This window comes from Phaethon aethereus, assembly GCF_964289735.1.
Source record: "Phaethon aethereus genome assembly, chromosome: 1".
In the NCBI taxonomy this organism is placed as follows: domain Eukaryota; kingdom Metazoa; phylum Chordata; class Aves; order Phaethontiformes; family Phaethontidae; genus Phaethon; species Phaethon aethereus.
This window is the reverse complement of record NC_138575.1, coordinates 16,142,320-16,167,170: the sequence shown is the minus strand read 5'-3', so window position 1 is coordinate 16,167,170 and position 24,851 is coordinate 16,142,320. Positions and strand designations below refer to the sequence as shown.

The following is a 24,851-nucleotide window of genomic DNA, read 5'->3' as shown; positions in this document are numbered from 1 at the left end:
TCTGTTCCTGAAATCTTAATGCTTTTCTTACGAAGAGATGAAAATCAATTTTTGCAATATGCAGACCCTCAGGAAATGACTAACTGCTTGTATTTGTAAACAAGATTTTCACTTAAACAACACTAATTCTGAAAGCAAACTCAGACTGTGGTTCATTTAAAGATAGATACTTGCTAACAATGTTTTGTAACAATTGGCTACAAAACATTGCAGCAATTACCTTAGTATGGATTCTGTTTACCTTTTATACACCTGCTCTCTCTGAATAGCTTTAAAAAAATCAGAATTCAGTAACATATACCTTGTTTACCCTGTCTGTTGGATGAATTGTATTGGAAGTTTGCAAACTAGTGTATGGAAGAGGGACGTAGGGGAAGCAGTCATGAAGGCCATAAAGAATATATAAAATTTTAAAATAAGAATATGTGTTTGCATTGTTTTGTGGCATATTTAGAGCATAGTTTTTAAGTTGGGTCTTCCTTGAAAGACACCGAATCATGGCTTCATAATTTCATAGTGAAATTTGCTCATGGAAGAAGTCAGGATGTTTAACAGGTTGCGAGAGTGATCATGAGTACAAAACATTACACTTGTGTCTCTATTTGTCGTGGAGCAGAGTGTTAAATCGTGGCACTCATCTGGAGAGGAAAGACCTATCAACTGTAACTGTGAAAGCACCAGGCTCTGTTGTGCTCATCATCTCTGTTAGAATTTGAATCTGGCCAGTGGCTTGTTCAAAAACGTACTTTATTTTTGATCGACCAGCTGGAAAATTCTTAAGAAACCCTGAAAGAAAGGATATGTAGAAATAAGCTGACAAGTATATGATTTGTGGCTTTGTATTAGCTGACCTTAAAGTAAAAGAATGTAGGAGTAAAGAGGGAGTCTGAGCCCTTGAAATTCTTGAATTGGACAACTGAAAATAAAACCTAAAACTTTGAAAAAGTGATAACATTAGTCAAACTGCCAGAATGAACGTGGATGTCCTTCAAGAATATACGTGCAAATTGTAAAACTATCAACTATGTATCGCACAGCTACATTTTTTTTACTTTTTTTTTTCCTTTCCTTACTGATACACATGTTACAAAGTTAAAAACTGGAAGGACTCAACAGGGTTGCCGAGGCCCAGGTGTATCGTGCCACCTCTGAAGTGCTAAAATACCATGCCCGGCGCCCCGCTGCCTCTCCGGACAGGCATGGCTCTCCCGCTTGCCCTGTGCCATGCTCGCCAGCCCTGTGGATATAATCTAGGACATCTTAACTTTTTTTTGTACCTATTTTTGGGCAGACAGATTAAGCCTGAAATGTGTACCATGTGTAGAACAGGAACTATGTCAGGCAGCACTGTTTCATTATGTTTAGCGGTGTAGCCAAGAATGCAATCTTCATTCAGTCTTGCAATCCAGCCTCCAGCGATAGCTTTCTAAAGCTGAGAAGGGTGACCATGTAACATTTCCGCTCAGATGCTTCATTTCTGATAGCTATAGGAGAGCAGTGCTAAAGATGGAAATGTAATTCCCTGGAGGAATTCACAATTGAGTTCTCTTCCAAATTAAAAGTAAACAAAAGAATCTCTGAATTCTCAGTGAAGGAAGATGGGGGGGGGGGGGCGGTTTAAGAGTCATTAGAAATTATTTTTTTTTAATGCTGTCGTAATATTGCAGGTACATTTGAATGGTGAAAAACTGAAATGTGCAGTCCTAAAAATGTTGAGGCATTCTGATGTCAGGGTTTGTATTTATTCAATTTCACAAAAAACCTAATTGCAACTCTCTAAGATTTCATCACTGTTTCTCCAGTTAGCTTTAGATAGTACACATAACAAGAAAAATGTTATTCAAGATTCAAAGATTTTACCTTTGAGTAAAAGCAGCATCTAGCAATCTGTACATACAGTACTAAAGCAAAAAAAAGGTAGGAAAAAATGGCCTCTTCCTGTGAATCCAAAACCTTTGTGTTATTTGTGACTTCGTACACTGCTGGCTTTTGGTTTTCAGCTTTCCCCACACCAAGAACTAGCTGTTGCTGTGCCGGAGACCTCTTCTTTTATTAACCAGTTCAAATGATTTCAGAGAAGATATAAACAACTCTCTGTGTGAGCATCTGCTGTTGGATGAATCCTTAGCTAACCCCTTGCTGATGCTTGATGTGGTTGGTGTATGCCATGCAGCATTCAGAATTATTGTCCTAATTTTACTCAGTGTAATTGCAGATGTACTTACTATACAGAGTCTGAAGGGATAATTATACATTGCACTAAATTTAAAAAAATATTTCTGTTAATTTAAGAGTATTACCTTTCAACTTCACCACCCATCCTGTGTTTTGTCAGGTGATGCTGTGGAAGAGTGCTTGGTATATTTTCTCTGTGCCGTTATTAGTTCGTCTCTTCTTATTCACATTCTCCCTAATCACGCAGCTCAAACATCGTCACAATGATTACAGACACTGTGAGATTTCCATTTAGTCACCATTTCTACATTCTTCTCATTCCAGATTGGAAGAGAGATTAACAAATCTCATCACCATGTTTTGGATAAGAGCAAAATTTTCCTCTTCTGCATTTGCACATTGTAATCTGTTGCTTACTTTTTAACCTAACGGCTGCTTACCGAGACAGATTTTGTTCACTAGCCACTTTTTCACACAGTAGCCCAGATAAAAAAGAACACTTAACTTATCTCCTTGATTTAAGAGTTTTTCAGAGGGGTCATGTATTCCCATTTGCAAATACCTTAAGGTACCCATCTTGATTGACACATATAATATGTTACGCTCTTGTTTAACTAGCCACATAAGGAAAAGTAGATTTTTCATCAAATGCTGACAGTAAGTACAGTGGAGGGAAGAGATTCATGAGAAACCAGTAAGTTGCATTTCCTGAAAAAAAAGAAAAAGTTGAGTAATTTGGGGTTTTTTTGAGAATCCATGCTGCCTAACAAAAGATAGGAGCTCACAAACCTGCCTCCTAGAGAAATTTTCATCCATTTGTATAACTGATAATTGAAAAGAGATGTAAAAGAGAGTTGATATCTCACCAACATCTTCATTAGATGCTTTTGACGTGCCCACAGTAATTGCATGGCAGGATCTTGTAGGGCAGTGGTCTCTGAACTTTTTGGTTGTTCATCCCTATCAGTAAAAACTTTTTTGAGCATGCACCCTTGTTATACGTATATTTATTTATTTATAAATTATATACATATACTGTTGAACTTCTGATATTTTCTTCTTGCACCCCAATGGATTGTCTTGCATAACACCTGTGGTGCATGCACCCCACTTTGAACACCACTGCTCTAGGGTAATACTCTACAGTAATCTTCGATAATAATAAGTGAACTGATTTTGGCTGTCCATTTTTGGAAAAGATGCCCGACTGATTGCAGAAGTATTTTAAATTCATGTTCGATTTTTGTTCCTATGCTACTTTAAATCAGATTTCCCATTTATGTATATAAAAATGAAAATGAGAGCCACCTGTTGATTGGAAGTGAAACAAAATTCATTAGCTGTAATTTTTTCATTTACCGACCTGAATTTTAAATGTGCTTGAAATGTTGTGATTTCTCTCATAATTAAAAATCTCTTTGGTGAAACTTTGTAATCACTATGTTTTGGTTTGCCTGTTGATAGAACTATTTCCCTTACTGGTGCTTGGAACTGGATGTCTTGTGGAGAGAAGTCATGAAACATTGACGGTTAAAAGCTCTGAAAGTTTGCAAGATGTGTAGTTTTGCCAACAAGCAGAAAAATAAATTGCAAGATCCATTGTCCTTATAGAGATTGAATATGGAAGAGCCCTCTTTGGTCATCTAGTCTATACCCTTCTCAGAGCAGGACTATTTCAAACAATATTTATTGTTTGGGGTTTTGTTGCCTTCTTTCTGCTTTTAAAGTGATGATTTCAGTTACCTCATATATTGTGAGTAGAAATGTAAGTACTGTATGTTCTCTTACTTTTGTGCTATTTCTGTTCAGCTTGGCATGTGGGTGGGTTGAAATACACTAACACACTCACCAAATGCACATAGATAAATGTGCTGTGCTGTGAACATGAAAATGCAGTTGTTTAGAGAAGATGATGTTTTCCTACTTTTTGAACCTGGAGACCTCTACTAGTTTTCTCCCTAGAGTTACAGTCGTCCTGTCAGACTATCTTTATTAATTGCAATCAGAGTCCCACAGCAATCCCTCCTGTCTTGTCTTGTGGAGGCTATGTCTTGCTGCCTCCTCCCAGCATAAGGCTTCACTGTCAAAGTGGCCTTGTATCTTTTGGCAAATAAACAAGTAAAGAGTAATTTGCAGAGGCAGGATTGTAAAAATCAGGTTGCCTACTTGCTTTTCAGAGCAGGTGGGGGTGATTGTGCTGGCAACTTCTGGTAGATCAAACTATCTTAAAAATGTGGGTATGTAGTGGTATGATTGCATGACTTAGGCAAGCACAAACTTACTCTGCTGTGCTTCCAGATGGCAAGGCACATTTTAGCTCCACTCCAGGCCAGGGTGACCAGCTCAGGTTTGGCACCTTGTTGAGCACAACACTCTCATTCAGCCTGGAGCATGAGCAGAGGAAGCTCATGTCTGCTTCAAGTACAGGCAAAGCAAGAATCTGCATGACCATATTACTCTAGGCGGATTTATCCTAAGGTTAGGATAGATAAGGCTAAAATCAGTGGGAGCTGTGATTGCCTGTAATTGGAGAAGGTTCCTAAATATGGAATATTGTATTTTATGGAGTAATACATTTCAGAAAAGTTTGTCTAAAAAAAGGATCTTTCCAACAGAGAAGAGGCTGCAGGCAGATGATATAATGGAGATCTTTCCCACTGTCAGACTTGTAAGCAATCATAAAGAGGAAGCACTCAGAAGATGGAGAAGGAGAGTGGGTGTAATGAAGGAGGAAGGAAATAGAGAATTGGAACCATTTTTTTATTCCCTTAAGTAAATGTGGTTGGACTTGTATCATACATCTTACAAAAGTTGATGAAGGAGGTGGAGGCCCAAAATACAGGCTGTGGGCAGTGCTCTGGGAGAGCTACTATCTATCCTTTGCCCACAGCTCATCGTAGAGGCTTGGCTTCTCATCAGGATTTTACCCTAGGCAATGGTTGTGGGAATTTCTGATTATCAGGTTTACTTGATAGTATAAGCCACTTGGAAAGTTCTAAGTGCTGTACAGAGAGTACAGTCCTTCCTGGCGTTTTGAAGAATTCTTCCCTGACCTCCTTAAGAAAACATAAGGTGACGCTTGGTATATTTTATATATTTCAGAGTGAAAATGATGAAGACCCAGTAATAGAAGTGAATTTTGAGATTAAAGATTAAAGAGAAGATGTAAGTGCCTCAAAAATTAAAGTCCCCACACCAAGGTTCAAATAGTTGTCCCATAACCTCAAAGGGCAGGATATTGGTTCACATATTATTAAAGACCTCTGGTACCGGACATGCCAAAAGGCAAAATGAGAGAGAACTTGACACCTGATCTAGTAGAAGATGTCCCTGCTCATTGCAGTGGGGGTTGGACTAGATGGCCTTTAAAGGTCCCTTCCAACCCAAACTATTCTATGATTCTATGATTCTGATCCCAAAAGCAATGGACCACTTTATGCTTGGGACACAAAGAAATTTGTATGGATTTTCTTTGGTGAAAGAGGTTTTTGGATTCTGAGTTGTTTTGAGGGAAAAGTCAGCATCAGCTGGTATCTCTGATAGAGAGTAGGCAGCCTCTTTCTCACTATCCTGGATCGCAGTAGTATATTGAGACTTATTTCAATTTACTTAAGTAAATATCTGAGTTATGTAATGTTACACATGGTTTTAGAACGTGCACCAGTCGCAGAGTACTACTAGAGCAGTAATGTGAGCAGTAATATGTGGGTACTCAGCCAAGTACATAAAAGTTCTTGGGAAGTAACTGGGAAGCTTTGATTTAGCCTGATACTGTTTTTCAATGCAACGGTGAAACTGGATTTCAGATGTTGTAAACCAACTCTGAATATTTAATTGGATTAATTTTTAGATGTAAAGTGACTCCGACATAAAAATTCTATGTCTAAAACTAATATATATTATTTCTAAACTTTATTTATTCTGAGGGTTTACTGAGATTTACGTTTCAATTAACTGGTACTAAATAGTGTAACTGGGACTGTGTTATTGGAAAGTATTATTAACTGTCATAATGATGAGTAACATGTACTTCATGACAGATGTTTTTAGTGCATTATTGTTTAAGAAAATAAATACCAAAAAAGAGCATAAGAAGTAGAAAAACATAACAATTCATTGTACCTCCTCCCCTTCAGAGTCAAATGCTGATATATATCCTGATCACTCACTGCTTGTCCCCAGATGGTCTGGAGTTGCTTTTGAAACAGAATATGGGTTTGGAAACAAAACCATATAACTATCCTCAGAACAGTAAATGTAAGTAAGTAAATGAGCTTGGTCTCATCTGTTTGAAGGCAAATTCATGTCACGAGGCTCTTTCTGATTAGCGTTGGCCTCACTTCAAGGATCAGCAAAATGTGTCTGTGTTTGGTGCAGAAAGACTGTGTATTAAATTGCTCCACACTGTCACCCTGATGTTAATGTCTGCCTCTCTCAGTTGCACGTACAACGTCAGTAAAGGTTTATGACTGACACCCAGGATGTAATTTGCTACCCTAGCTGCGAACTCTCTCAGTTTCCAACATGGGACGTAACGTAACATCTATAGTAGTCAGCGAAGGGTGCCTGGGAACATTCCTGAGCACTGCGACCAGCCGGCGCAGGACAGCCTGCCTTGCGGCTGGTAAGGGCTGCTCTTCCCCACAGCACGTGGCTGCCTGCCAGTGCCCTTTCGGGGATAGCCTCTGCAATATTGCCTCTCCTGAGCCGTGGCTGGAGGTTATTTGGGAGAGTAATTGTTGGCCCAGGCCAAAAACTTGCTGATGACTATCCTCACAGTTTAGCGGTACAGATGATGATGTGCCAGATCCAGGAGCCTTTCCTGGCACTGTTTAATTTACCGCTGTGGGTGTAGCCAATATGTGAATGAGACTGAACGAGAGCGACATGCAAAATCTGTTCAAGAGGAAGCTTAAAATGCTGACAGATTGGGGTAATTTTTTTCTTGCATCTGGAATTCATACTTTCTTACTTCTGATGTAAATAAATAAGGCAAAAGTTAGATGATGATTTCTTCTATAGTAACATTGCTTTTGGTCTTCAGATTGTCTTAGATTGCCAGAGCTTCAAAAGATATGCTTTCCTAAACATGTTTTTCTCTCTGTAATGCTTGTCAGGCATACTTCACTTATTTTCAAATAACATTTGGTGCTTCTACCAGAATTTTAGTCCTTTAAAAGAACACAGCTGTCTGTGGATTTGTGGCTAGTTGGCGACTCCAAATACTGCCGGATGGGTGCAAGAAAAATCTTGGGTATTAACTTTTTTCAGCAGTTCAACACTTTCTTCAGGTAGCCAGATATTTCTTTGAGAAAACTCAGATGACTCCTTTTTGGGTGCCAGTGCAACCAACCCCTTCTGCAATTTAATATTCCATTTATAGTGAATGTAATGGATGGAGATACAAGCTGAGGAGCATCTATCTGTCACGTACAGATATTTTTAGAGCGCTGATCTTTGTAATGCTGATCAGCACCAAATGCATTACATAAGATTAGCATCAAAATATACATAATGGAAAGTCAGTTCTGCTGCAGTTGTTCTTAAATTATTTTTAGTATTGCCCACAAAACTTGTACGGTTCAGTGCATTATCCTGCCATTGTACTCTGTCTCTATAGGAATAATTTTTAAAGATTAATTCCTCTTCTCACAGACCTTTTCAATCACAGGTCTCCTTCCTGAGGCTTCAAATAAGATTGTCAGTCAGTGATACACATTTTTAATAAATGCCCATTTTCTACTAGGACTGAAACTGAGACAAACAATTTATCTCTCACCATCTTTCAATGCAATTTATATTTGAACTTGTGATTTGCAGGTGCAAGTTTCCAAATTCTACTTTCCTTACATCCTCAGCTACAGTTGTATTCTTCAATGCTGCTCGGGTGGTGTAATCTTTTGCAGTTACCCATAATGAACTTTTCAATTTTCCACTTTTAGTGGATATTCAGCATTAATATCTCCCTATTAAGTATCTCTGGTCCACTAGCTAGCCATTTAGAATAGGTTGGAATAGGTTATTTGGGAGGGATTTTGAGTTTAAAGAGGCAGACTGTGAGAAAACAGACCATACTCTTCTCACTAATCTAGAAAATATATTTTTGTCTTGCAAATTTTCTGCAAAAAAAAAAGCTGATCCTCTCCTTTGAGTATGTTTAAAAAATAGTTTGTAATTACTGAGGTTTAAAATAGATCTCAACTTTCTGCCCATCCATCCCATCATCATAACTCTTTGTGATACTGTGGCAGATGAGTCTTGATTTTTTCATTATTTCTTTCTCTGTGGGTTTATGGTGCATCTGATATATGATAGTCAATAGAAAATAGTCTGCTATTTTTTTTTGATGATGTAGTTTTGAAAGTGTAGTTCTATCACACCATGGCTTCACAGATCTTCCAGGATCTATCTTCCTGAGATTACAATTAAATGTGCTGTGATCTTGGTTTGTATTTTTACTGTTTAAAAACAACTTCTAATTTATTAATGCTTCTCATTGCTTTGTAAACCTTGTTGCAATTAAAGAGAATGAAGAAAGAAAATGCTAGAATGCCAGGTGGAATAGAAAAACAACAATGAATTCAGTTTAAACTCTGAGCTGAGAAGGAGACAGCGTCTTTACAAGGAATTTTTGTAATGTCATTTGTAGAAGAAAAAGTGTCTGTCATGCTTGATCAGGGGAATGAAGATTTACATAAGCTGTTTTCAGTGGGTTATTTAGATGATAAGCAATATGAATGGCATATTTTTGTCCAGAATCTAAGTGTATTATAACTGATCCAGAGACTATATTGGAACATCTTGGCTCAATCAGTGAAATTCTTAAGAAAAGAAGAAATGCAAAGAAAGATGAGATTTAAAAGTTAAAATACTGCAATGATGAAACACTTGGATGAGAAGGATTGGTTCTTAGTTTTCTCTGAGTATTCATGGAGATAGGAATTTTTTCTGAGCCTTTCGGTCTATACTTATTGGTTGACTAGGAAAAGGCAGAGGGGGGCTGGGCTCAATGGAGAATGGGGTTCTCCATTGTTTGTGCTCCTGTCTGCCTAGTGGTAAGGAAAAATATCCATGACGTGTTGCAAGAAAGCAAGCTGTTGATCGAGGAGGGCTATAATTCTGGTTTCTTGTTAGGGAAATGAAAAAAATTAAGACCTCATTTGTGGAGAAAAGCATTTGTTGCGTTGGCTTTAGTCATATGTTTTCCTAGGGAGAGATGCACCTTACACCAATCAGAAACATTGTTTTTCTCGTTTAATTTGTACAAGTTCCCCAAATGAAATATGCTACAGTAGCAAGAAAACGGATTTGAGCTGCATCTCCATTAGGATGTTTACTGATGTTTACTGACATAACTATGTCATTTGGGGAATCCAAATATGACGTCCAAATGACATCATCTTTTTTTTGTCCACCCATTCTCTTATCTGACATAGCTAAATTTAACTAGCTGAATAATTCAACGAAGTAGGGGAGAACAGGGTGGAGAAGGAGAGAGAAGAGATTTCCTGGAGTCAGATTCTTCCAGTGAAGGGAAAATACTGTTCATGCACTGGAATTTTGGCACCAGATTTAAACTCCAACAAATTTATGAGGCCTGTGATGGTTTTGAATTGAAAAGCATGATGAATTCTCATTGTAATGACATGAAGTGAATTTCTGATTGCCTTTTTTATTATGTGATCTTATAAGAATTAATCCATGTCTCAGATGGTGTTATATTGAATTGTGAGCTTTCATTTGCGGGTGAATCACTATTCAGGGCATATTCCAACAATGAGAGTTGTCTGACAGTTCTAGGGAAACGTATCTAGTCCTCCTGTCTAAATGTCAAATATTGTGAGCTTTGGACGGAAGTATGAAACGTAAATCACAAATCGTCAAGAACAGTAGTGAAATGACACTTCAGGAAAGGTTTTCTTTAAATAACAGGTCAGTTACAATGGTGTAAGTAATGTGAAAGATTATATTTTCCCCATTTCTTTTTGACATACATGAATTAATTGTATTATACCAGTTCCTTGAGGCATGGTGTTACTGTCATTGAAAAACTTGTATCTATGCTATTTAAATGAGAGAACCCAAAAATATTAATTCAATATTTGGCACATTAAAGGAATTCATTAATAGGTACTTAAGTAGAATATGTGGGAGGCTATTATATGTTAAAATAATTTCAGAATAATTACTATTTCACTGTACAGTTATAAAAGCTAAAGATGGCAGTAGGTCTAATGTAAAAATAATCAGAAGTCAGCTAAGGTTTTGTAATTTTTAATTTTTTTTAATGGAAAGATCAGAAAGTTTTGTTAAAACAGTCATTTGGAAGCTACTTATATTGGTCAGAGAATACTTAGAAATGTCTAGCTGATAAGTCACTTAAAAAGCATTTAAACTTTGAAAAATTGAATTAAAAATCTAGAGGAGAAAGTTGCATTAAAAAATAACTTCATGAAACATTTTCTTCATTCTCATGTTGCCTTTTGCTGGTTAGATCGTGACTCACATAAAAATTGTGTGATTTTTTTTTTTTAAGAGATACTGGCTAAACTCCAGAAAAAGTCATCCAAGCACAAAAGACTGATTTTGAGAGTACTATGTACTTAATTTTATCTTGCTGGGACAGTGTTTAAAAGATTTCTTTAGATCTAGCACGTAATTTTGCTAACAGGTAGAAAAAGAGCAAGATTGCACGATCCTTACAGTATTTTGTTATAGTGCACTTTAAGTTATTTCATATCAAATTAAATTCCATGATTCAGAAAAGGATTTGGTTAAATTTATGCTGATATGGTAAAGGCTTTGGAACAACTCAAATGAGAGCTGGACAATGTAGAGCTCATTTATAACTTTCTGCAGGGTAGAAGTATTCTAACCTCAATTAACACCCGGACTTTATACCAAAAAAGGCAGATGGCAATTAAATAAACTGATTCTATTTTTATGTGTAGGTGAATATCTCCCTATCCTGTTGGGCCCGTCTCATGTGTCTTGGGGATGGATGTCTGCTCTTCACCTCTGGAGGTGCATTCTCAGTAATTGCTTGGGACCAACAGCTGTTAGGATGACATATAAAATATGAGTAATCATTCAGTCATTAAGTTAGCAAGCATGAAAAATTCAGTAAACTTATAGTCAGAGGTATCAGGATCAACACACATTGTCCTTGAAATCCTTCTCAGACTTGGGCTAGCTAGATAAACCCGTGTCTGAAAAAATGTCAAATACAAGGGGCATAATTTTCAGAAGTTGAGAAATGATTCCAAGTGCTTCAGGTTTGGGATTCTCTGAGGTTCCTTAAAGCAACTGGTTTTAGGTGCTTTCTGATAGCGGAGTTGTTTTAAAGCATCTCATAATTGAGATAATGAACTCATGATCCTTAAATAATAAATAATCAAAACTCAGTTTTGATTTGTACAGTGCTTTTTTTCTCAGATGATTCAAAGACTTAGAGATAAATCCTGTCTTTTTTGTTATAGAAAGACCATTTACTGTTTTCCTTCCATTTCTTCCACTTTTGAAAATACTAATGAAGGAAAAAAAACCCCAAACAAGAAACAAATACCCTCAAGGGAACGGTTCGATAACTGCTGTTGTTCTAGCATGAATAGTATGAGCATGATGTTCGGTCTTTTTTTCTTGGTCAAGGACTTAACAGTCCCTTCAAATTTTTCTTCCCAAAATAATGATTGTGTTTTCTATAATATTTTGAATACATTCACCATAGAGAAACGTTTCTATATTCCCAGAATATAAAATTTTAATTTTTCTGAGGAAGCTAAAAAAAAAAAAAGAAAAAAGATATTCTGGAAGCTACAAGAATGTCCTGAGTGTCCAATATAAATTTTTATGTACATTTTAAGTTATTGCCTGAACTCACAGCTTATTCCTTTCTTCATGTCTTGAAATATTTCTTCTTTGAAAAATTAGAAGTTGTTCAAAGAACATAAATTCTTATTTATTATTTATTCTTAAATTATAGTTGATTTTTTTTTAAAGCAGAATATTCATTTTAATTTATCCTCATCAGTCAAGGACCTTATTTGCCCCAACAAATGCATTTGAACCTCTAAATTATGTATCTTCTTTTTGAAAATTTTTTTCTAGGTAGCTAATAGATTAGGTGACATAGCTAGTGGATTTCAGATTGTTACGTATTTTTCTGCTAAACGGTGTCATATTTTTAGAAACAGTAGCAAACTGATTGTAGTAAACTTCTGTGTTTCTTAGGTGGAAAAAGATTGTAAAAGGCTCCTTCTGCCATATGGAAAACATTAAACCTAATAGTAAATCATCCCAATTTTTTGCAGCTTATGGGAGAAATCCCAGGGCCAAGCCCTATTGACTCAGAAACTCTGTAAATGGATTCTGTGCTTTATAATAAGTTGTTATGATCAGGCAGGAAGCCAAGTACCAGATGGATTGATTGCTTTCTGCCAGAGGTACGGCCGCATCAGCTGCCTCTATTAGGAATGTATTTATTCTTGAAAATGTCAGCTTGACAATTGGAGTTCAATTTGTGCTATCAAAACACATTACTCTCGTGATCCTAGAGTTAGATCAAATGCTTTGTTGAGAGGGACTACTTTCGTCTTATTTTGATTTAAGATCTTCTCTGTACTCCTTCTAAATTATGACGCTATTTCCTGCTCTTTAGAGAGTGGGTTTGGTGAGGCTATTTTAGAGTAGAGAAATCAAATATATGGAGTTTTCCAAAACTGTCAATAAGGATGCACACAAGATCTTAGTTACTTAGTGTGAAACAGCTTTTTCACAAAATATTTAGTCTGAGAAGGGAATGGTAGCCGTGGTAGGTTGACCCTGGCTGGACACCAGGTGCCCACCAAAGCCACTCTGTCACTCCCCTCCTCAGCTGGGCAGGGGAGAGAAAATATAACAGGAAGCTCGTGGGTCGAGATAAGGACGGGGAGAGATCAGTCACCAATTACTGTCACTGGCAAAACAGACTTGACTTGGGGAAATTAATTTAACTTATTGCCAATCAAAGCAGAGTAGGGTAATGAGAACTAAACCCAAATCTGAACACACCTTCCCCCCACCCCTCCCTCTTCCCAGGCTCAACTTCACTCCCCATTTCTCTCCCTCCTCCCCCTGAGCAGGGCAGGGGGATGGGGAATGGGGGTTGTGGTCAGTTCGTCACTTGTTGTCTCTGCCGCTCCTTCCTCCTCAGGGGGAGGACTCCTCACACTCTGCCCTGCTCCAGCCTGGGGTCCCTCCCACGGGAAACAGTCCTTCATGGACTTCTCCAGCGTGAGTCCTTCCCACAGGCTGCAGTTCTTCAAAAGCTGCTCCAGCCTGGGTCCCCCACGGGTGCCGTCCTTCAGGAACAGGCTGCTCCAGCCTGGGTCCCCCCACGGATGCCGTCCTTCAGGAACAGGCTGCTCCAGCCTCAGTCCCCCCACGGGTGCCGTCCTTCAGGAACAGGCTGCTCCAGCCTGACCCCACGGGGTCCCAGGTCCTGCCAGCAAACCTGCTCCAGCCGGGGCTCCTCTCTCTCCCCACGGGGCCACAGGCCCTGCCAGGAGCCGGCTCCAGCGTGGGCTGCCCACGGGGTCACGGCCTCCTTCAGGCATCCCCCTGCTCCAGCGTGGGGCCCTCCCCAGGTGCAGGTGGAGATCTGCTCCCCCGTGGAGCTCCATGGCTGCAGGGGCACAGCCGGCCTCCCCGTGGGCTTCCCCAGGGGCTGCCGGGGAACCTCAGCTTTAGCTCATGGAGCCCCTCCTGCCCCTCCTTCTTCATTGACCTTGATGTCTGCAGGGCTGCTCCTCTCGCATGTTCTCACTCCTCTTTTTCAGGCTGCAGTTGCCCAGTTCGTTTTTTCCCCCCTTCTTAACTCTGTTCCCCAGAGGCACTGCCACCATCACTGATGGGCTCAGCCTTGGCCAGCAGCGGGTCCATCTTGTAGCCGGCTGGCACTGGCTCTGTCGGACACAGCGGAAGCTTCTGGCAGCTGCTCACAGAAGCCACCTCTGCAGCCCCCCTGCTACCAAAGCCTTGCCACGCAAACCCAATACAGTAGCAAAGTAGCTCACAAGTCAGTGTCTCTTCTGAGCTGCCTCCTGTTGAAAGAGCGGAAGCTAATCTGTTTGAAACATTAAACAAATTCTAGGAAAAGATGTATCAATAGTCTGAGCTTTTCTACAAGAAAAAGGCAAACAGCATTTTTTTATAAACCCAGGGGAGAACTGATGATTTGATTCATGTCCCAATCTAAATTTTACATTAATTGCTTCATGGTGAAAACAAAAATTTAAACCCAAAGCAATCTTATCATAGCATGTGTCTCAACATGTGAGATCAAATCCATGCTGTCAAACTACGTGTCTGTTCTCAGGTATTAAACATAGAGAAATGTAAAATAAAGAACACTTGACTTAGTTATTTCCAAGACATATTTCCAAGGTTGGTCTACACAAAGGGGTGCAAATACATTTATAGGGTGAGAATTCATCTGACGTGACTTTAGGCAGTATAGATACCTGTACGTATCTGCAGTATGGCTTTTGATTCCCGTTAGAGTTAGTGGAGGGAAATAGGTGCATATAGAGGGCATTTACTCTCTCCCTAAAGCAGGGTCTCTAATATAGGCTAGATTAATTACTCGGTGTAAGTGCTTATTTCTCTATGTAGTGGTTTCCTGCATGTGGTCAGGTGAATCATTCCTGAAATTTTCTGCATTGTGCAACTTACTGACCCAAAACGAGGCACCTCTGCAGGTGAAGCAGTGTAACCACATTAGTGCACTGAAGGACACAAACTGAAAGAAACTATTTTCCAGAAGGACTTTTGAACTTGATGAGAGCACCGTGCCATTCATGGCTTACAGTTTCTCAACCACATCAGGCTGAAGCAAGTCAGATGGCTTTCAGTCAGCTTGTTGCTCTTCATGACACATTTTTTGTGTATCAGCTTCTAGAAGTGTCCTTTTTGGGTCAGTAAACAACCCGATCTACTACTTAGTCCTCAGATTCTGTTGAACTAGATTAAAAAAAAAAGCCTTCTAGCAAGCTTCCTCCAGCTAGTCAGCTACTGGATTGAACCTGCAAATTTCAACTTCCTGCCTTAGAGAATGACCTCATATACATGTAAGAAAGGCAGAACCTCCAGTGTTTCTTTCTCATTTTGGTTGAAAACAGCTGCCCTTTGAGTTTTCTTGAAATGCTGTGTGTGACAGAAGCTCATGTTCACATTCTTGAGGATACCATGATACCACAAGACACAACCCTTGTCCTAGTTCCTGGGTGCATGATACAAAAGTCCTCGCTAATATTCGCTAGTGGGAGACTTCTCTTCCTCACTCCTCTCTTCCTCACTAGCATCTCATGTTGCCAGTGTGCCAGTAGCTCATGTCCGCAAAGGGAGTTCATACTGACGTGTCACCCATTGTAGAATTGCCACTTGCTGGGCAGTGGGGTGCCTGTGCTTTGCTAGTGCCCACGAAATTGCTGTAATAGTAGACAGACTCTGAGGTAAAAGCAGAAACAGTTTACCCAGCTAAAGTGAAGAGCGTAAGAAATCAATTGCTATACTTAAAGACAGATACAGAAAAGTGGAACAGTTACAGTCCTTGTTGTTACTGCTCATTCAGGTCTGGCTTCAGCATGGTTTATTTTGCTCTGTTTTCTTTTCAGCTAGCAGGCTCAGCTCCCAAGGTGACTGACAGTTCCCTGGAGATGGGATCTGGTCCTTCAGCTACTCTTTGTCTTCTAGTTGTTCCTTTCCCAAAATAGATTCTGATTTGGGATGAATTCACCTCTTCTGTCCTCCCTCTTCTGCTTGGCATAAATTCACACTCCTGGCCTTCTGCATTTCTGGATAAATCTAACTGATTAAAAAGGCAACAGATTTTGTCTCTAATGCGCTCATCAAAAAGAAGGCCCTTGGACTGTGTTTTGCAGCTGAGTGGATGTGCTAGGCTTCACACTTACTTGACTTAACCTATTTACACAGTGCAATCCCCAGCGGGCAGATAACAGTGGAAGAGTTCCATTACCACTGGGCTTAAATGCATAAGCTATGAACAGCACAGAACTTCAAAAGTACTTGCTATATAAATGAGAGTGATGAATGTGAATCATTGATAAAACACGGTACGATGGAAAATAAATTGAGGGATGATTTGTGACTAAAGTAAATGAGCTCTAAGTGGGGTTTGTTGGAACTGGGTAGACACAATGATGGCATTTTTGTACCTGGATGCATGATTGTACAATAAATATTAGAGGTGTCAAGAATTCAGTCTGAGGCATTGGAATAGTGGAATAATGATAAACTACCTGAAATCCAGATATATGCCAGTGACAGTGTATGTCCATGGTGGACAGAGTCAGTGCAGAACCTTCTTGCCTCAAGGCAAGGTCATTGAAGTCATTGTGGTGACAGCAAGAGATGGGAACGACCACTTGAGACTTCTGTTGTAGATGGTAGGGCACACCTACCCATGTAAGCACCAGGTGCTCCCGTGATGGTAGGGCACACCTACCCCTGTAGGTGCCGGCTGTTCCCATGTCACACCTTCAGGAGAAGTGGTCCTAGGGAGCCCCGGGCTGCCCAGTTCCTACTGCTAGTTACAAGAGTTGAGTTTTCCAAGCCTTGTTTTAGACCAGTGATTTTATTTTAAGATAAACAAGGGATCAACACATCTAGCTGTTGACGTTTAAATTGATTAATTTAAAGGAATTTAATATGGTATACAATTTTAGAAAGGTTGGTTACTTTTAAGGCATTTTTATACTTTACCTGTGAAGCTGTTGCGCACTATTGCTGACTGCAAGAGTTGCTTGTTTCTGCAGAAGGGTTATGTTTGTACTTGTTATTTGTTTCACTTATCAGTTAAGCTTTTCTACCAGCATAATAGACACAGTCTAATATTTCATAATGTTTAAGAAAAAAAAAAAAGATTGTGAGACTTTTGCAGTAGACTCTGAGGAACTGAAATTTAAGTGATTAAGACGTAAAATTTTACTGTCTTAGTAGTGACTTTTATGTTTAATAGTTGATTTGAAAGGGTGTGAAAAAAAGGGTTATTGGGATCTGGGAGGGTGGTCTGCTGGATGGACGGGGGGTTACTCTGCATAGCTATTTTGTTATTAATCTCTGAAGCTATAAGTGTGAGAAGCAGAATGCTTAAAACCAGTCAGGTCTGTCAAATGGAAATATCAGGAAGGAAACGGAAATGTAAGTAGCTCACGTGGTGTTCTCATCAGGAAGGCAGAAAGGTGCTGAGATGATACATTTGTCAGCTAGTCTAAAGATGCATTCTGATGTCAAATAAATTAAGATACGTTGGAAAAGCTTTTTCCCTCTGCAAAGGCCTCAGAAACCTATTTATACTGAAATAATCCCTACGTTTGAAGAAAGGGGAATGTCACCTTAGTACTGTCAAAAAACTTGAGTTCATGTGTGCTTGCAGGAACTTGTCTAAAACATTATTGGCAGTGCTGGCAAATACTAGATAACTTTGCTTGCATGGTATCTGTGTTTATGCTAAGTGGAAGGTATGAGCAGTACAGGAATCGTCTTTCACTAGTAAAGATTAACAGTTTCCCATAATTTAAAAATTTTCATGTTATGTTTGTTACTTTTGTTCCTAAACAATTGTTACTGTATATTCAGTTTTAGTTTAGGTGCCTTCTGTAGGACCTAAAATGATGTTTAAGGACACACTTCGTAAAAGTCTCTTGATGACTTATTCAATGAGTTGAATATATTTTTACTGAGAGACTTTAGGAGCTAGGCATCTTCAGGAGTTTACTGGAGGATAATTTTGTATCCTGAAATATAGATAACTAGTCAGATAATTATATCTCAGTAAAGCCTTCTATTAATAACTATTCTTGTTGTCATATTTAGATGTACTTCTTCCAGAATTCACATAGCCTTTTGTGAATTCTTTGTATTTCTGCAGCTTCCAGTGCATAAGAAAATTTCTGTTTGTTTCCCAATTACAATTTATTTTATTTTAAATTATAAACATATGCTGTGGTATCCTTATGGGACTGTCCTATTGTTAATTACTATTTCTGTATCAACCTGGAACTTTGATTTCAGTGGTAATGATAAAAAATGCATGCTTTGAGTTTAAATATGAAGAAATAATTTCTTAATTTTTGCTGAAAGGTTCATGCATAGAACCCTTTTTCATGACAGGGCTAGAAGTTTTGGTCCTCGCAGTTCAATTTTCCTGTTCATTGCAAGCCACTAATATGTACAAAGCTGTAAGCAATCCATTTGAAGAAACAGTTTTTAAGGAGAGGCCTGAATGGTTGTCAGGAGGACTGAAGGTATAGAGAAGAGCATACCCTTTTCAGTTCTGCTGCTAGTTTGTATTGCATCCTCGGGTAGGTGACTTCCCCTGATTCTTAGATGACAAAGTTGAAGTTGTGCTGGGACTAGGTATCTCCAAGAGATCGGGGTCTGAATGCTGTGGTTTGGGAGCTGAGACAGCAGTCTCTCATGGTTCCTGTTCCTGTTCTTTCAGTTTGTATTATCTGGAGATGGAAATCATATGAACTAGGACAGGCGTTAAATGGAAGAACATTGATACTGAAGACCTATGGCTTTCTACCATGGTCTGCCATTTAGTTAACTATAATTTTGTGGTGATGCGCTGTTTAAAGAGTTGGTACTGTTTTAATATTTTCTTCAATCACTGCAGCTGTCTACTCAAGGAGATGCCAGCCAGGTCATTGGACCGCTCACAGAGGGACAAAGGAGGAACGTGGCTGTAGTTAATTCTCTATACAAACTGCACCAGTCGGTTCTGAAGGTAGGCTTCCTTTGGTATTTCTCTTCTTGCCATAATGTTAACTTCTCTTCTCTGTCGTATGCATATTCTCCCATTAGCTGATGAGAACACTGACAAATACAGCCCAATTTTGGGCTAAGAGCTGCACCCTGCTATGCATTTGTGCAAGTCTTTGAGACTTGGTTGGCCCTTGTAAGCATCGCTGTATCATAAATTGTCAATGTTAGAAGAGAAGTGAAAGATGTGTTGATAGAGAATAATCACAACTCACAGACATTGTTTTGTGAGCCTAAACAATTGAACCCTTACTGTTTTTTTTCTTAACAAATAAGCTCTATCTTTGTACTGGTCAGCCTGATAGCTCTTGTCTGTCCCAGCCCAAACTTATCTTTCTCAGAAGACCCTCACTGCTTTCCCACGATTGTGGCCAAACTGAAAAGGAGGAACGAAAGGGTGAAATCAAGAAAAGCAGCACCTCACAAATATCTCTGTGCATTGTTGTTGTGACCAAAGTCTGGCCTGGAAATGTTTTCAAGATTAAGCACAGTTATGAATAATTCCAATTTACTGGCTCAGTGATGCCAGTGCTTACACAGTCTCTGTAAATTAAAACAAACAGATATAGTGCTAGCTGTAGTTAATCATGTTTAAATCCTAGCCTGATTAGAAAAAAGATCATGAGTACTCCTGACTGTGGATATGTTTAAAGAATGTTAAAAAATGCTAAAAAGCCTATAAAATTTGCTTGGATTTTGCAAACAGATGGTAGATCAACTTTCAAGTCTGCTTTCTGTGATGTATTTAGTAATGAACCTCACGTGCCTTAGTGTTGGAGGGAGATCTCATATGATTCAGTCTTTGAGTTCAGTACTTATCTGGCTTAAAAATATTGTTGTATATCATGTTCATAACTGCAAGGAAATTGGTAGAATATTCCTCAAATGATTCCTTGACTTTCAATTCTAATATCATTGTAGCTGTACATAAACAGCTGTTTAATGTGTAGTACCGTTATCCCAAAAGTGGGATCGTATACCCGGTCTGCAACATGCCAATATACACACAGAGTAGAGGTATTTTATTTATAGCATATTTGCACAGATATGGGTGCAGGTTGGTATTCCACGAAGCTATCACACCACACAGAGGAGTCACCACATATTTATCCCATTACACAATTAGAAAAAACAATAGAGAACACTCCCAAGTTTACATTCATTGGCTAGTAATTACCACATTGCGCATATTTAAATTATCGCACATGCTCCTAGAAAGTGGGGGGGGGCACCTAATTTGCATAGTCTCTCAGTTGAGTCGGCGGTCGCGATCTCCCCCTGCCACCTTTACACCAGTTACTGTGGATTCTGCTGACCTCATGACAGTTCGTTTTTCAAGAGTGCAGGAACAGCTAAGTCTTCGTGGTTTACTGCTTGAGTACAAATACTTCTTCATCTTCTTGACCACCAGATCTGGTTTCATTCATCTTTTTTGATTGTGTTAACTCCTACCAACCTGAACACTAGAGTCTTCCATTTGCCTCAAATATCAGTATTATAACAGTCATAATACTGAGAAAGAACATCCATTCCTTCAAATATTTGCCATAGAGCTGCTTGTATAGTTCCTCATAAATTCTATACTTATAAGTGTGAGAATACACCATTTATTTTTATCCTGATTCTGTTAACCCTTCAGCTAAATGTCAGTTGAACTCAACTGAATCATTTCTTTGCCAGGGCAGAAGCACAGTGCATAGGAAACCTGAGAGCAAAGGACTGATACTGGTGCATTGAAAATTCCGTTTGTATAAAATACATTTGATAGTTATCTATACCTATGTAAACCACTCATTACTAAGAATAACTCAGTATGTTTTTAAATTAAATTAAATGTTATGTATTTTAATCATTTGTTGAACGTTGACTATTAACAATGGCTTTAAAATTTTTAGGTCATGACCAATCAGAGCTCATTTCCAGCAGCCGCTGAGCAAACAGTCACAACTGCCTTAAAGGTAAATGAATGTCCATGTGCTGCAGGGATAGGGCTGAGCTTTGCCTTGTGTGTTACACTTAAAATGTGTGCTAATTTTCACAGATATTATTTTGTGTATGTATATGTTAGTCAAAGATATACAGATATTCTGAAACTTATATTTTGTTGTATCTGCAGCTATATATATGCCTGTGCCAAATCACTGCTGCAGTAACATTTGTATTCAAGAATATTCTCCTACAGGTCGGAACCCAGATGTCATCTGACTGTGAAAATAAATGTCTTTATCTGCCGCATTCACACAGCAATAGCTAGATCCTTCATCACCCCCATCTTCCCCCTGACACACACGTAAAATTATGAACTTTATGCTACCTGGTGCTTTTTGGGGTGGGGGTGTGTGATGTGGATGGCCGTGCAGCCCTCTGTGGATGACAGGTATCCACATCTGTGCACTGGTCTGGGAGGGGTTGTGTGCAGAGGGACGAAGGGGAGCTTGCGTTCCTGGGGAATGAACGGCTGAACGAAGTCTGTGCACCAACACATGCACGTTTACAAACCAGGAATGCCAGGTTGCTGTGCACCGTTTTGAAGAAAGGCTTTACATAAAAGCAGTAAACAGCCTTATTTCTGTACTTTACTGGCAAAATCAATTAGAGAGAAATGTTATCTTAGGCTTTTGTCCTCCTATTTAGCAGTTTCTAATGCAGAATAAATAAAAAGCACTGTTGAAATGAACTGTTTGTCAAGGCAGTTTTGAGGTGTCAAAATGCGAATGCTTCTAGTTTCTATTTCGTTGCTTCTGCCTTTTTCTTTTTCTATTTTAGGCAGTCCATGATCTAATGGGTAGTGCTGTTCAACCGTTACTGAATTCTGTAGGAGATTCAGTAGAAGCTATTATCATCACTATGCACCAGGAGGATTTTTCTGGGTAACTAGAAGTGTTTTTTAAATTTACCATTGCTTTAGTAGGATGTCCTGCATTTGCATAATAGATTGTTATTGCCACAATGTCCTTGGAGCAGGAACCCTTGTTTGTTGAGAGGAAGGCGATGCTTTATGGTCAATGAACACAGAAAGCAGAATTACACCTATCTATTAAAACAATTTAATCAGGTAGAGTCTGTCTTCTTCCCTTTTTTATTTGCATGTCTGTTGAATAAAAATAATTTTAAATAGAAAAATAAAGCCAAGCAGAGGCCATTTTTGTCCTTTAAAAAAACCCTTTTGCTTTCAAAATTTATATTTTGTGGACAGTCTTCAGAACGGTCAATATTCTTGTTTCTCAAAATAAAGCATATAACTTCAAAATTACACAGAAATTTTTCTAAAGTATTACTGAATATGAAATGCTTCAAAAAATCTATTTTATTGAAAGCACAGCTTTAGTGTATTATGCTATTTTCCCATAATATTTTAATTAAAATTTCCAGTATTCTTTGTCTGCAAAGATCTTGAGTCCTATCTATAACTGAGTCTTCCTTCCTGAGCGTTATTTTGGTTGTTATCTCTCTTCTGACATTGCTTATATCATCATCAGATGTCCTGCTTTCTGTCTTGGAGATTCACTGAAAATAGTATATGTTCAGAGGTGTTTTAAATTTTCCTTTTGACTGTACCAAAAAAAAAAAAAAAAAAAAAAAGACCCTATCCCCCTATCCATCTTTCTTTTGCCACCACTAGCAAAATACCTCTCTAGTTGGATAAACTGATTCCAGCCAAAGACTAAGTTTTGTCAGGTAGCCTGCATGCTCAGGTTCCTGACTTTGGAAGAGCTCTTTTGCCTGATGGTGATTCAAAGAAAGGTGATTGATTTCTGTGTCCTATAGCTTCTGTGCTGCTTCTGTGATAATTAAATTGACTTTATAATCCTGGGTTTGGAGCAATCTAGGAAACTAATTCTATACAGAGAACAGGTGTGGGATAGACTAAACTAGTAACCCTGTGACATGTTCTTGTACTTTCTGATCCAGTATTAGAGTTTCAAATCAACAACTGGGACATTTAAATTTAGGGGCTGGATTTGAGATTCAGGCTCCAAACTGGTGGAGGCTCTGTAAGTTTGGTAGGAGTGAGGTGATTTCCTTTTATCTTATTAGGATGGGAATGGCTGATAAAGAGATATTTTTTTACTACAGTTTCAGAAAGAGCTACGTGCTCTTTATTCTGAGCAGAAATGAGACTCTACAATTCATGGCATGACTTTGTGGAGTAGGAAAAAAATTAAAAAGAATCCAGTAGTTTTTGGTTGTGTTTTAAAGATTAATTTGGCTGTCCCCATTTCTTTTTTCTTTTCTTTTTTTTTTCAGATCGTTATCCAGTTCAGGAAAACCAGAGGTCCCTTGTTCTCTGTACATGAAAGAATTACAGGGTTTTATAGCAAGAGTCATGAGCGACTACTTCAGACATTTTGAATGTTTTGACTTTGTCTTTGATAACACTGAAGCCATGGCTCAAAGAGCAATTGAACTTTTCATTCGCAATGCCAGTCTTATAAGGCCCCTTGGTGAAGGTGGGAAGATGCGGCTTGCGGCAGATTTTGCACAGGTACCTTAATACTGATTTCTGCTTTTTACTGTTAACTTCGCTGTGTTCGCTGAAAAGGATCAATACTTTTGTCCCCATCAGTGTATAAACAGGCAGTTGTAGAGATTGGTGCATTCCAGTTCTAAACATCCTCTCCAGCGAGGTGCTGTATCCTGAGAAAGGCATCCGCTAAGTAGCTGAAGATCCCTCAACACCGTAAGGCACACTCAGGGAGGTCTGACAGCTTCCTATCAAGTGACTGTTGCATTTAAATTCAGCTGCGTCTTGACATTTTATCCTGCTTGTCTGACCTCTTTGGAACGTCCATCATTTGCCATTGTTCATTCGCTTCATTCTTTCTCTCTCTTCTAATGGAATGGTGCGTCGCTTTCTTAATCGCTTTATATATCACCGTGCCCACAGTGGTTAATTGCTAACTCAGCTGCCCGACAGTGTAGGAGACAAGCTAAAGAAGTACTAACACCCTGTGGAAGAACTGCCCTTTCGGTTACAGAAGGGCAGTTTTCTTGTGGGGTTCTCTTCATGGCCTGATTGACTTATCTGCCTCTTATCTTCACCTGGCTCTTAGACTGGACTAAAACACAAAACAAATTGCCAGATTAATATCCACTACCTGTCTGCATTATCTGCTATATTCAAAATTAATTCATCAAGAGTAACACTGTGATTAACTTGCCAAAGAATACAGCAGCCTAGATTACACCTAGATTGGTGTGAGGGTCCTGGTTATTATTATCCAAGCGGAAAAGGGAATTAGCACCAGCTGTCTACATACCAAGTGCTGCTTTTTGCTGGTAGGTAACTGAGGTGGGAGAGGAAGGCAGGGAGAGAGGAATCCCTGCCATCTCCGTTCCTGCTTGTGGCTGCTTTGTATCTTTTGCCTGTGGGTTACACACTTCTGAGTAAAGTTTTTGTATTCATTACTCAAGAGTAGCAAATCGGCCTTTAACCATAGAAGTTAGGGGAAGTTTTCAATTGCTTTTAGTAGGAAGGTTCTGTTCCCTTCTCTATTTTGAAGACACTGATACAGAATTGGAGGAGAAAAGAAGACGCTTGACTCCTCTTCTGGAAGGAATATAGATGATTTTTGTAATTTATGCTGCAGTACTAAAGTAATTCATATAAATTTCACCTAATTCTATAGTAAAGAGCATCCGATCTAAGCACCTATTATAGTAATACTAAAAATATCACTAGTTTATCTTTTTTAAACACTTATTTTTCTCATCCTGACACAGGCTGCCTTTTAAGTGAAAAATGAAGGTATGTTTTCATCTGAGTGTAGGGTGATTTGTGTGCTCTTCCCCACTGTGCTGCATATAACTTCTGAACGGACAACTGTGTGAAGATAAATATTCTGATTTCT

General features: G+C 38.9%; 1 protein-coding gene across 1 annotated transcript in view; it reads left to right on the top strand.

Moving 5' to 3' along the window:
• The window catches only part of COG5 (component of oligomeric golgi complex 5), a gene marked incomplete at its 5' end in the record, with an annotated part of 202,901 nt that overhangs the window by 155,760 nt on the left and 22,290 nt on the right, over positions 1–24,851 (top strand). Inside the window, 4 exons of the mRNA XM_082015559.1 lie at positions 18,854–18,964; positions 20,895–20,957; positions 21,766–21,869; positions 23,248–23,485. Of these exons, the coding sequence (XP_081871685.1) occupies positions 18,854–18,964; positions 20,895–20,957; positions 21,766–21,869; positions 23,248–23,485 (516 nt within the window). The remainder of the gene's footprint in view (positions 1–18,853; positions 18,965–20,894; positions 20,958–21,765; positions 21,870–23,247; positions 23,486–24,851) is intronic.